The sequence below is a fragment of the Bidens hawaiensis genome, unplaced genomic scaffold (assembly GCF_021521415.1).
Source record: "Bidens hawaiensis isolate Kalapana, Puna unplaced genomic scaffold, B.hawaiensis_p1.1 tig00006556_1, whole genome shotgun sequence".
Taxonomy (NCBI): domain Eukaryota; kingdom Viridiplantae; phylum Streptophyta; class Magnoliopsida; order Asterales; family Asteraceae; genus Bidens; species Bidens hawaiensis.
In genome coordinates this window covers 1,243,414-1,255,009 of record NW_027491443.1, presented here as the reverse complement: position 1 = coordinate 1,255,009, position 11,596 = coordinate 1,243,414, and the positions used below count along the sequence as shown (strand labels likewise).

Below are 11,596 nucleotides of genomic sequence, written 5' to 3'. Positions count from 1 at the left end.
AATAAGATATAGCATTTAAGAGACCTAGAAAAAATAAGATTTTTATTCCTTCATTTATGTATCTTAACTATAGTTTTTATTATATAAGTTAAAACATTACTTTTCCAAGATTATTAACATTAGTTTCTAATTCTTGTCAACCATTTCAAATTAACATTAATAATATTTACAATAATAATTTTATGTGCAAGTTAGCAACTCAAGTGTGGCATGCATAAAGATCCTATGTGTTTTCATATGATTTTACATAAACTTAAGCTATTAATTTCATAAAACTAACATTATGATCATATCAATCCATCTCTTTCAAAATCATGTACATATCATCAAATCTTAAGCATGCATAACAATATTCTAACATGAATCATCAAGATACACACATGCATGTAATACTGAACACTTGAGAACACACACACACATACTCATACTCTCTCTCTCTCTCTCTCTCTCTCTCTCTCTCTCTCTTTCTTCCATATTCACACTTTAAACTCATTTTCAAATTTTTTACATCTTAAAATCATCAAACCAAACTTAACAAATATGAAAATGGAAGTGATATGCATGTGTGCTTGTATGTGCATCTGGATATGGGTTACACACACACACACACAACCCCACGGCTCAAATGCACACACACACTTGATCTTCAAAGTTCCATTTTCACATTAGTTTTGTGGTTTAGTGGCTTGTGTGAACCCTTTCAAGGTGCAAGAACAAGTGTTTTGCATCCAAAACTTGAAGAATAAGACTACGGTTCGTATTTTACCTTAGGGTTTGAGAGAGAAATGAAAGAGAATAAGTTTGATAGCCCATAGAGGTGTGTTTTAAGCTCCAATCCTTCCTATCTTGCTCCTTACTTCATTTTCTTGGTTTAAAGTTAGGGTTTTGATGATTGTATGGAGATTATTGTGTGAATGGAAGAGAAAAGGGAGGTGGGAGAGAGGGTGGCGGCCGGAAATGGGGAGAGAGGAGAGAAGGGAGGGTGGTGGTGGTCTTAGGAAGAGGAGAGGATGATTATGTTTAAATCTTGAGTGTCTGTTGGAATATGTGTGAATATAGAGTGTTGTGTCATGCATATCTTTAGGAGGGTGATTAAGCATACCTATGGGCTTGGGAAGTGGGGATCCGGCCAGGGGTGGTGGTTAGTTAATTTATTTATTATTTGTTTTTAGTAATACATGTATTAATCTAAGCCTTCTTTGAATAATTTTATAATTTATAACTAGTTAAGATTTTTTTTATGTAAAACCAATTGCATATTAGTATGGCTCATACAATTAGCTTCAAAACCATATAAAATTGTAATTTTCTGGAGTTGGTTGGTTTCAGGTCCATAGGTGTCCGGTACCAGATTTTACTCGCTTATTTTCCAGTTTTCTTGAACCGAACATTCTAAAATTATGTTTCTGCCCTAATATTAATATTTTCACTATGTTTATATTATTTTAGGTCATTCCAGACATTTAAGAATTTATTTGGACTTTTAACCTTACTCGGGTTACTGCTAGTGTCTGTTTCGTGCAGTATTTGCTACGCACCAAAACTTAACTTTTTGAATACAATAAAGCATAGCACATAAATTTTTGGAGTTTTTGGACTAAAATATTTTTATTTTATTCTTCCATAATATCATATTACACGATAAACTCGGATTATATTAGCATAGCATTAGTTTTAAAAGGCTGGGTGTCACATAATACTCTAGCACGGGCGACGCGTTGAGAACGTCGTGTCGTTGTTGGATCCGACAAAGCCAAAGTAGGCCGACCAAAACCAAAGGTCGTATGAACAAATGGCTTGAAGACTAATCGTTGGTACTCCATGGTCACCATGAGTGCATTGACCTCGCCATGCGGTTGGACAGTTGTCCCACTCCCAATGTGGGCAATCTAAACTCCCGATCATGTCGGAGAAAGAATGCTTACTCTCTTGTACATCATATATGCGACTTAGGTCGTTCGTTGTTGGAATCCTCAGGTAATTACCACCGTATAATTGTATTATTCCTACATAAATAAATAAAACAATTTAAATTAAAAACAAGTAATTTATATAAAACAATTTAAATTATACCAATGCAAAAATAATTAATTTAAATCAAATTAAATTTTATTGATGCAAAAATTCTTTAGCGTGTCTCGTGTCGTTTTCTCTGCCATCTTTAATATTCGTTATTGATTTCGGTCATTTTTCCGTTTGCAAGAACGCGTAGCGCTGTACACTTTTTGATGGCGGTGAATCCTAAATATCCTCTTGCGTCGCATTTTTGTTGAAAACATGAATACACACGCTACAAATCTTCCGCAATGCACAAAAAGAAACGTCTAGACATCCGAAAACGACAATTTAGCGTCGTCGTATCTAGGCGGGTCGTTGAATAGACCTGAATCAAAGAATCGTTCGCAGCCTCACGGTCTCGAACGATATACGATCGCCTCGTTCGCAACCGAGGACTAGTATAACCAGAAGTGATCTTATTTGCTATTGCTCGAAATGCACTCACAACGACAGCCTCCTGCTCCGCCATCTCTTGTATGATCACAACTACTTCTTCTTATTATCAATAAATTATTCCACTATGTCGGAAGTATTTGTCGAATCCAATTTGGTAAAGAAAGTTGGATGATATTGGTTTTTGAAGGTTGAATAGGTTGGGTATTTATATTAAGTTTGTTAATAATTTTTTTTTAATGGATAACAATCAAATGAATAAAATGTTATTTTTTACACCCTAGCCGGCGATAAAGGTATACCCCCTCCCCCCCCCCCCCCCTTCTCACAAATCACCCGAATATCGCCTGGGGGGAGGGCAGTGTTCAAACCAAAAATCATCCCCCCCCACACACCACACACACACAATTGTGTCCTCCGATACACATATTCTAATAAACTTGGTTCGCACCTGTAAAAGTCTAGCAAAAATTCATTTGAAATATTAACTTCATAGTCTCCTTATAGATGGTAAGTAGCAAGTAGCAATCACCACCAGCACGTTCTCATGAGTGTATGGAGGACAAGAACGTGGAAATCAAGGAGCAGTATTGACACAAACTATTTCGGTATAAAAGTGTAAATAAGTAATAAAAAGTGTAAAAGAATATATTTTTTAATAAATTAAATAAGTTGCTAAACTTATTAAAACTTTAAAGAAATGTATAAATTAAAATTGAGAAAAATATATAACTTAGTCAAACAAAAAAAAAGAAAATTTTATATGTTATAAAATAAATAAGTTGGTTAATTAACTACTAATTTTCTATTAAAATATATAAAATAAAAGTGATAAAAAGAGTTAATGAAACGGAAAGAAAAGAGAAAGAAAGAAAGAAGGAAATCGTACCATTTATAGCTTTTAGGGGCGAAATTAGCTATCAAAATCAAACGTTAGCTATTATTTGTTCAAAAAAATTATTTTGAGCTGAATGGGTAAGAGATATTATATCTAGCTATCAAAATCAAACGTTAGCTATTATTTGTTCAAAAAAATTATTTTGAGCTGAATGGGTAAGAGATATTATATCAAAACGTTCAATATAAATTTTGGCTCTAGTCAGTTTCGAATAAAATTTTTTTCCACACGTTTATTAAAAGAAGCATGTCTCAAGTCTAAACGGTAATTCAGAATTTTGTATACTTTATATTGTAAAAGTTATAAAGAAAAAACAAAATATTAGTAAAACTAAAATGTAGTAATATAATATTGAAAATTAAACTTCAAATGAAAATCTTGGAGGGCCGAACGACGATTTTCAAATTAAAATTTTGATGGAACGCATAGCTTCAAATTAGAATCTTGAAGGGTAGCCCATTTTCAAATTAGAATCTTCGAGAGGAACGCATAGTTTCAAATTAGATTACTTGAGGGAAGCACATTATCCGTTTTTCTTAAATTGCTTTTCTTAATTCATAGGAGCGCATAGTTTTAAGCATAAGAATATCCCCACTCACAAACTAACTCAAACCAATCTTTATTATAAAACTAAGACAGATTTAAAGAAATTATCCTTAATCTTTATCCAAATTTCACCCGTGTTCATTATCTTCAAAATTGATCTGTTTTATTCATTACGCTTATAAATCCAACAACGTTTGTCCTTTGGTCCTAACCCAGTTAATTTTTCTCGTTAAGTCAGGTCATGTGCTTCGCACATGAGGACAAATTGGTCATTTTATCTATTAAATTAAAAAAATATTTTAACAAATAAACAAAACAATGAAAAAACAATTAATATATATTTATATTCTTTCTCTCTACCCCTTCTTCTTCTTCTTCCATAGCCACCAAGCTTTCCCGCATCCATCACCAAGGTCGGGCAGTCATCACCACCGCCGTCTTCTCCGGCCACTCTACCTCCCACCGCCGTCTTCTCCGAAGCAGCGGAGTTAAAACTCAATTTACAAAGAAAATACATGGATTCCATATTTATTTACACAAAATTAGGGGTTAAACTTGATTTAGAATGTTGCTACTGTGAATACATGTAACATTCCTTATTTTTCAAACCCGTAAACCTGGCCAATTTTAAATTTTTATTTTTTTGTTTATATATATATATATATGTCACATGTTTCGTTGCGTATGTTTCATGTGTCATTTTTATTCGCATTTGGATTTGTATTCGCACTCGTTAATGTAACGTCCTCGTTTTGAGGTTTATTTATATAAATAATATAAGTTTATTTTAGCCGTGTGTCGCGTTAGGTTATTTAATTTAATTAAATAATCATAAGATGAAAGGATAAGATTAGGATTAAAAAACATTTTGTTACTAAGAGATTAGCAAAACAGTAAACAAAATCTATTAATTAAAAAACCAAACATGAAGAGTTGAAACATTTTGTTACTAAAAGATTAGCAAAACAGAACCCGAGTATTATTGACTATTATGGCTATACAGACATAAAATACAAACATCATACGGTGATACTGACCAATTTTCTTGAAATGAGTACTCATTGCAGCCGGCCCTTAAAGAAAATTGATTCGGTCGGGAACAATCGAGCTATTAATGAAACACCCAAAATTGTATGCATAGAGTTACCTTAATCAAAATCACATCACGTTGATATGTGAGTGATGATATTAATCAAAATCACATCATACACCAAAAAAATAATACCGATTAAATATTATATGTTGTTCAACATACCTAGTGAATTTGTAGCAATCAATTGAACATGGTATATCCAGATTTAATTCGTTAAACCATGTCCCATTTATTCTTGAGCATCGATTATGAATCCGGCTATTAAGATCTGGAGCGAAGATGAAGGGTATTGTGAAACGGCTTTGGTGAAGATAATAAACCCTAAGTAATAAATAACTCGTGGAAAATAATATATACATACATACATACATACATACATACATATATATATATATAAGGGAGGGATATTTTGAGAACCATGTTGAGTTTTAAGAACTTAAGAACTTCATTTTAGGCCACACATTTAATTAAATGGATCGGAATATGCGGTTGAGATTAAATCTGGCAAAAAAGTCAAAGTAGGAGAGAGAATAAATATGTAAATGGTTACACTAACTTTTACGTCCGTTACACATGCGTAAAAAGTCGACTCGGTGCGTAAAAAATTCTGTAATTTTTTTACGTGTATGTGACTTACATATATTACGCATGTGTAAAAAAAATTCGAAAAAAAAATTATTACACTGAGTTCTTTCGAGTTCTTAAAACTCAAAAAAGGTTCTTAATTAAAATCTCCCCTAAATATATATATATATATATATATATATGGAGAGTATCAAAAAAGAACTTTTTTAGAGAGAAAACTAAAGAACTACTAAAAAAATTTTTAATTTAATTAAAAAAAATATTTTTAATTTTTTATTCTTTCATACTTCTTATATGTTGCTATTCTTCACTATAAAATATATAAAAATAAAAAATAATAAAAAAAACTCTTTGCAGTGCACATATGCAATAGATCGATTTTTTTATTGCATACGTGCAATAGTGTGTATTTATATTCAAAAAAGTTTTCAATAGCATATATGCAATTATTTGTATCGTATATGCGCAATATGTTATATTATAAGCAAATATAACAAAAGGTTGATATAGTGCATATGTGCACTAATGTTGTATTACATATATGCATTAGTGTGCATTGCATAAAAGAAATAGTATTGTATTTGCATATATTTAATAATCTGAATTGTATAATAATACAATTGTGTTCTATTATATGTAATAAAACACTATTTTAAATATGTAATACATATTATTGCGTATATGCACTATATCGACAGTTGTTTTTTAGTAATAATATCAACAAATTAGAAGGATGAAAGAAAAAAAACTAGAAAAAATTTTGAAAAAAGTTAAAAATAATTTTTTATTAGTTCTTTAGTTCTCTCTTTAAAAGAAATTCTTTCTAAATCCCACCCATATATATATATATATATAACAACCACTTCATTATATTAGCGTTATAGCATAACGACGAAAATTTTAGTATAAAACGAGAAACTACAAATATTATTAAACATAAAACTAAAATAACAAGCACCGTTCGTCGTTTTCATCTCGCTCTCTACGCCAATTAAGCTATGTTACCGGCGGCGCTTTCAGAGAGTGGAGTTCGACCCCGCTTTCAGAAACTTGGCACGGTACTTGCATCGCGCCATCTCTTGTGTGTCGGTCATACAAGTCATAATGAACCCAAACCTCAGGTTTGGGGTATCGATGACTATAGCATCATTATCGTTGGTTGCAATTGCTGGCCGGTTTAATCTATATTACGATTTATAGTGGGTTTTAGAGTTAGACAAGTGGTTTATCAAGTACTAAACTATACCTAGCTATTTATAGTATGTGTGTTTGTTTTATATGTTCAAAAACCGGTTCCAACGGTCCAAAACGACTATATAGCCGTTGGAACCGGTTACCAACGGTCATATTGTGTTTAAAAATGGAAAACCCTGTGTACCCGGTTTTCGGGTATAACCCATACCCGATTCCTACCCTACCTGGTTCCACTGGGTTCTGATTGTTTCCCATCAGGTCGGGTCCGGTTCCCTACGAGAACCGGTTCCAGTTTGTACCCGGTTTCAAAATACCCGGTTCCGGGTTTAAAAAATACCCGATTTGTGCACGTCTAATAAGCGGTATTAGTTCAATACGACCGAAACATCCCGATATCAATCCCGAATTTCGCAATCCTGAAATCTCTTAATTTCATGGTACCGGTACCATAGTTGTCAATAGCAAATAGAATAGCGATAAATAGGGACAACCTACCTATACGCTACGTAGCGATAGCAAAGAAATAGCGCCTGCTATTTCATGTTTAGCGATTAAGTAATATAAAATTTTTTAAAAATTGATTTTTTGGTTAAAATGAGTTGCGATTTTTATTCATGAAGTCAAGTTTTAGTGGCACTGATTCTAAAAGAAAGCGATATATCACACTATTTATCTGGTAAAATTAGATTGGCGATGAATACCTGCTACACTATATAGCATGATATAGCAAGCGCTATTTTCACTATTGACAACTATGACCTGTACGAAATGTTAAGAGGGTGAGCTTTGGAATTGGATAGGGACTATCGTTGTCAATAAAGTCACTATCGTTAACTCAAGGTCAAGGGCTACCTAGAGATAGAGGTGCACAAAAAACCCGAACCCGGAACCGAACCCGAAAAAAACATCCAGAGCCGGTTTTTTCTATAACCGGGTTTTTAATATCCGTACCCTACCCTACTCGTACGTTGTGTTCCAGAGTTTGTTTTGATGAAGGAAAGGAAAGGGTTTGGAAGGAATTGAGAAAATTTTGTGTTCCTGAGTTTTTTTAACGGAGAGAAAGGAGGAGAAAAGAAAGGAAAGTGGGAGAGTTTTATTGTATATATTTTTCTTTCCAATTTAGAAAGATTTGGAGAGAAAGAAGAAATAAACACCACTTTCAATTTTCAGTTCCAGTTTTGCCCTCATCAACAAGATGTTCCAGTTTTGCCCTCATCAACAAGATGGCGAGATCCCCACAACCCGTCATGTTTTCAACAGTTCAACCCACCTTCCATTGTTGAACCTGCAATTAATTGCTTCCACAGGTAACGAATTTCTTTACTTTTATATAAACCATTCTCTCGATTATACTGTCTGTGGCCCCCTCTTTGTGTTTGCTCAACAAGTGGTAAGATAAAGATGAAATATTGAAAGAGCAGACCTAGAACAAAACCACACCGGCTTCTGTCGTGTTTTGGTTTCAGATTTTGATTTAAATTTAAGTTTTAATTTCAATTCAATTGTACTTCAATTTAAAATGTTTTGAAGCACTGCATAACCTTAATTTCAAAAAGAATGTTTTATGCAAATTGTTAAAAAGTTGGGGGCAGCTGTGATTTTCTGGAAAATTATTGGATGAATTCCAAATTTCAATTTGCAGAAAGAAATGAATTCCAAATTATTGGATATCAATATGCAGAACTTGTTAGCCTTATTAAACTCAAGGGTATAGTAGTAAATTTATAGCTTTCTTTTCTTTTCTTTACAACTCGGAAACACATAAAATGTTTAATTTCCTTTCTTTTCCATTCATTTTCATTATCGGGAACACAAAATGAAATCACATTTTTTCATTTTCTTTTATTTCTTTTCTCTACCAATTTCCTTTCCTTTCTTTTCTTTTTTAAAATGAAACTCGGGAACATAGCGGTAGGGTACGGATAGAGTATGCATTTCAGTATCAAGACCCGTACCTGGAACTGGGCCCGATATATACCCGGTAATACCTGAAACAAAACCAGTTCCATACCCGGAACCGGGTTTTTCCAATACCCGAAACCAGATTTTTCAAATATCCGATCTATACCTGAAATTACCTGAAAAATACCCAAAAATACCCCTAAAAATTGTAACCCTTTAAAAAATCAATAATCTATACCCGGTAAAAACCCAAAAATAGATTTTTCAATACCCGGAAATAAATACCTGGTTTTAGAATACCCGGTTCTATACCCGACCCGAACTCGATGCATATGGTATGGTTTTTAGAGACAATACACGGGCCCGAACCCGACCCGAGTATTACCAATACCCGATTTTCCAATACCCGGTCATACCCGAACCTGGGTATTTTAAAAACCCGATTTGTGCACCTCTACCTAGAGACTTCTCCAACAAATCCATCAATTTTTATCCTTTCCGTACCATCACTGATCTTTTAACTATAATAATCAAATTACTTATTACAATTCAAATTAATAAACTTATTAAATCAAAGATTAAACAAAACCTGCATTTCACTGTTTTTACGCTAATAAAACAGTTTTAAAAGTTGTACGTACCAATACCCATTATTAAAATTTAAAAATAATGCTGACATTGGTACCATACAGTACCAAACGAGTACCCGTACAGAATTTCAAGAAAAGTGGGCACCTAATATCATACTAAATCTATCTGTTCGGTATTGGTATAGCACCGGTCCTCATTACAAAATGTTCTGTTGGTCCCAAAACGACATCAAAAATACCAGGGGTCCCAAACGATATCAAAAATAACAGGGGTACCAAAATGATATAAAAAAAATACCGGTTATGAATTTCAAGAAAGTGAATACCAAATACTATACCAAATCTTTCAGAAATGCTCATCGTTAATCAAAAACGTATAAGAAGTTTATCAAGTTTTTCTAAGAAAATATAAAACCAAGAAAAAAAAAGTAAATAGATCCACCTTTGGCTAAACAAAACCACACAGCGAAACAACGAGCAACTCAAGATCAGCCGTCAAAAAGTTGAGCTTAAACAAGCTCAAGTGTTATGATAAGATTGTTCAATAGAAAGCACAAACCGAACTCAAGGCTAGTCCAGCCATGCTCGTTTACACCCTAGGATAGAAACTTAACCATCCAAGAAAAATGCAGAAATCTTTACAGATCCCATTTTTTTTCACACTTGCATCATCATCATAATACCAAATTTAACTAAAAACTTGGGTCAAAAACCATCATTAAATCATGAAACAAACTTAATCAGCACCAACCTACTACAAGCTTCAAAACATAATCCAACAACTTTAACGAGAATTCGCATAAAGAAAAGAACTCCCCGAACTTGATTAACAAAACTGAGACCAGTAAGCAGCCCCTATATGTATATTCAAAGGATTGGTAACACAAACCAACACTAGCATGTTCTAATTCTTCTTCCAATGAATAGCCCAATTAACATAACAAAACTAAAAACTAATTAACAAACCAAACGTACCTCAAAACATACTATGAATCCCAATACCCGTTCGAGGTCGATCACGAATTACTCGGACATTCCCGAGCAAAATGCCCTGCTTCCCCACAATTAAAACAGTTCCCACCACCACCACCCGCCCTCGAGTAACCTTGACCACCAGCGCCAACGGTACACTCCCTAGCCAAATGCCCAACCTCACCACAATTAAAACACCCACCGCCACCGCCACCGCCACGTGCACGATTACACTCCCTAGCCAAATGACCAAACCCTCCACAGTTATAACACCCACCACCACCGCCGGAGGTTATAACGGCGCTACTGCAATCCCTGGCCAAATGACCTACGCCGCCACAGTTATAGCATTCTCGACCACCACTCCGGTACCCACCACCGCCGTTACCTCCACGGCCAAAGCGGGTACGAGATCTGTCGGCAGTAACAACAGTGACATTGCCAGCTTGTTGCCGGTCGTTCTTGTCGACAACGGTGAACCTGACTTTCTGGCCTTCGTGGAGGGTGCGGAAGCCGTCGGATTGGATCTCGGATTGGTGGACGAAGAGATCCTCGCCGTGGGTGTCTGGCTTGATGAAGCCGTAACCCTTGCCGTCGTGAAAGCGAATAACGACTCCGGTAGACTCCGCCATTGATTTTATTTTATTATATTAATGTTGTGGGTGAAAGTTAAAACCTAGGGAGGATGAAACCCTAGTTAGTTCTTATAGGCGGTTGGGGTGGTTTGGTTTGGTTTGGTTTGGTTTGGTTTGGTTTTTCTATGATTTTGGGTTATGATTCTCTCGTATCTCCGCAAATCAATATATTTATATCCATTTTTCTTTCTCTCTTTAATTATTTATTTCTTTCAACTATTTCGGCCACCAATTTAGACACGGTAAACGAACATACACGACTTTAACATGTATTATGAGGGTGTTTGGGATTGCTTATTTAACACTAAAAGTGCTTTTTGTTAAAAGTGCTTATTGGCTTCTGCCTTTTTGAAAAGGAGTTTTTAAAAAAATGTTTGGATTAGCTTATGTGGTTGGAAAAGTCATAAGCACTTTTAAAAAAATGTTTAGCTTAGCTTATTTACATAAAATGACCAAAAAGGGTAAATGATGGGTAGATTAGTAAAAATCCAATCAAAAAGCCAAAAGTATTTTTAAAAAGCCCCAAATTGGGGCTTTTGAAAAAGTGTTTTTTCAAGCCAATCAAAAAGCCAAAACAAAAGGGGCTTTTACATTTGCCAAACACCTTTTTTGCTTATTGGCTTCTTGAAAAAGCCAATAAGCATTTTTCAAACTCAATCCCAAACACCTTCTTTGTATGGCTTTAACAGGTTTCGTGTACTAAATAGATAGACAAAAATCGACCTACTAA

The 11,596-nt window shown here is 34.3% G+C and overlaps 1 protein-coding gene across 1 annotated transcript; it reads right to left on the bottom strand.

Moving 5' to 3' along the window:
* Positions 1-10,275: 10,275 nt before the first annotated feature.
* Positions 10,276-10,863, bottom strand: LOC143632979 (cold shock domain-containing protein 3-like). The gene has a single exon (XM_077101372.1). The coding sequence runs from the start codon at positions 10,861-10,863 to the stop codon at positions 10,276-10,278; it is 588 nt and encodes a 195-aa protein (XP_076957487.1).
* Positions 10,864-11,596: the final 733 nt, after the last annotated feature.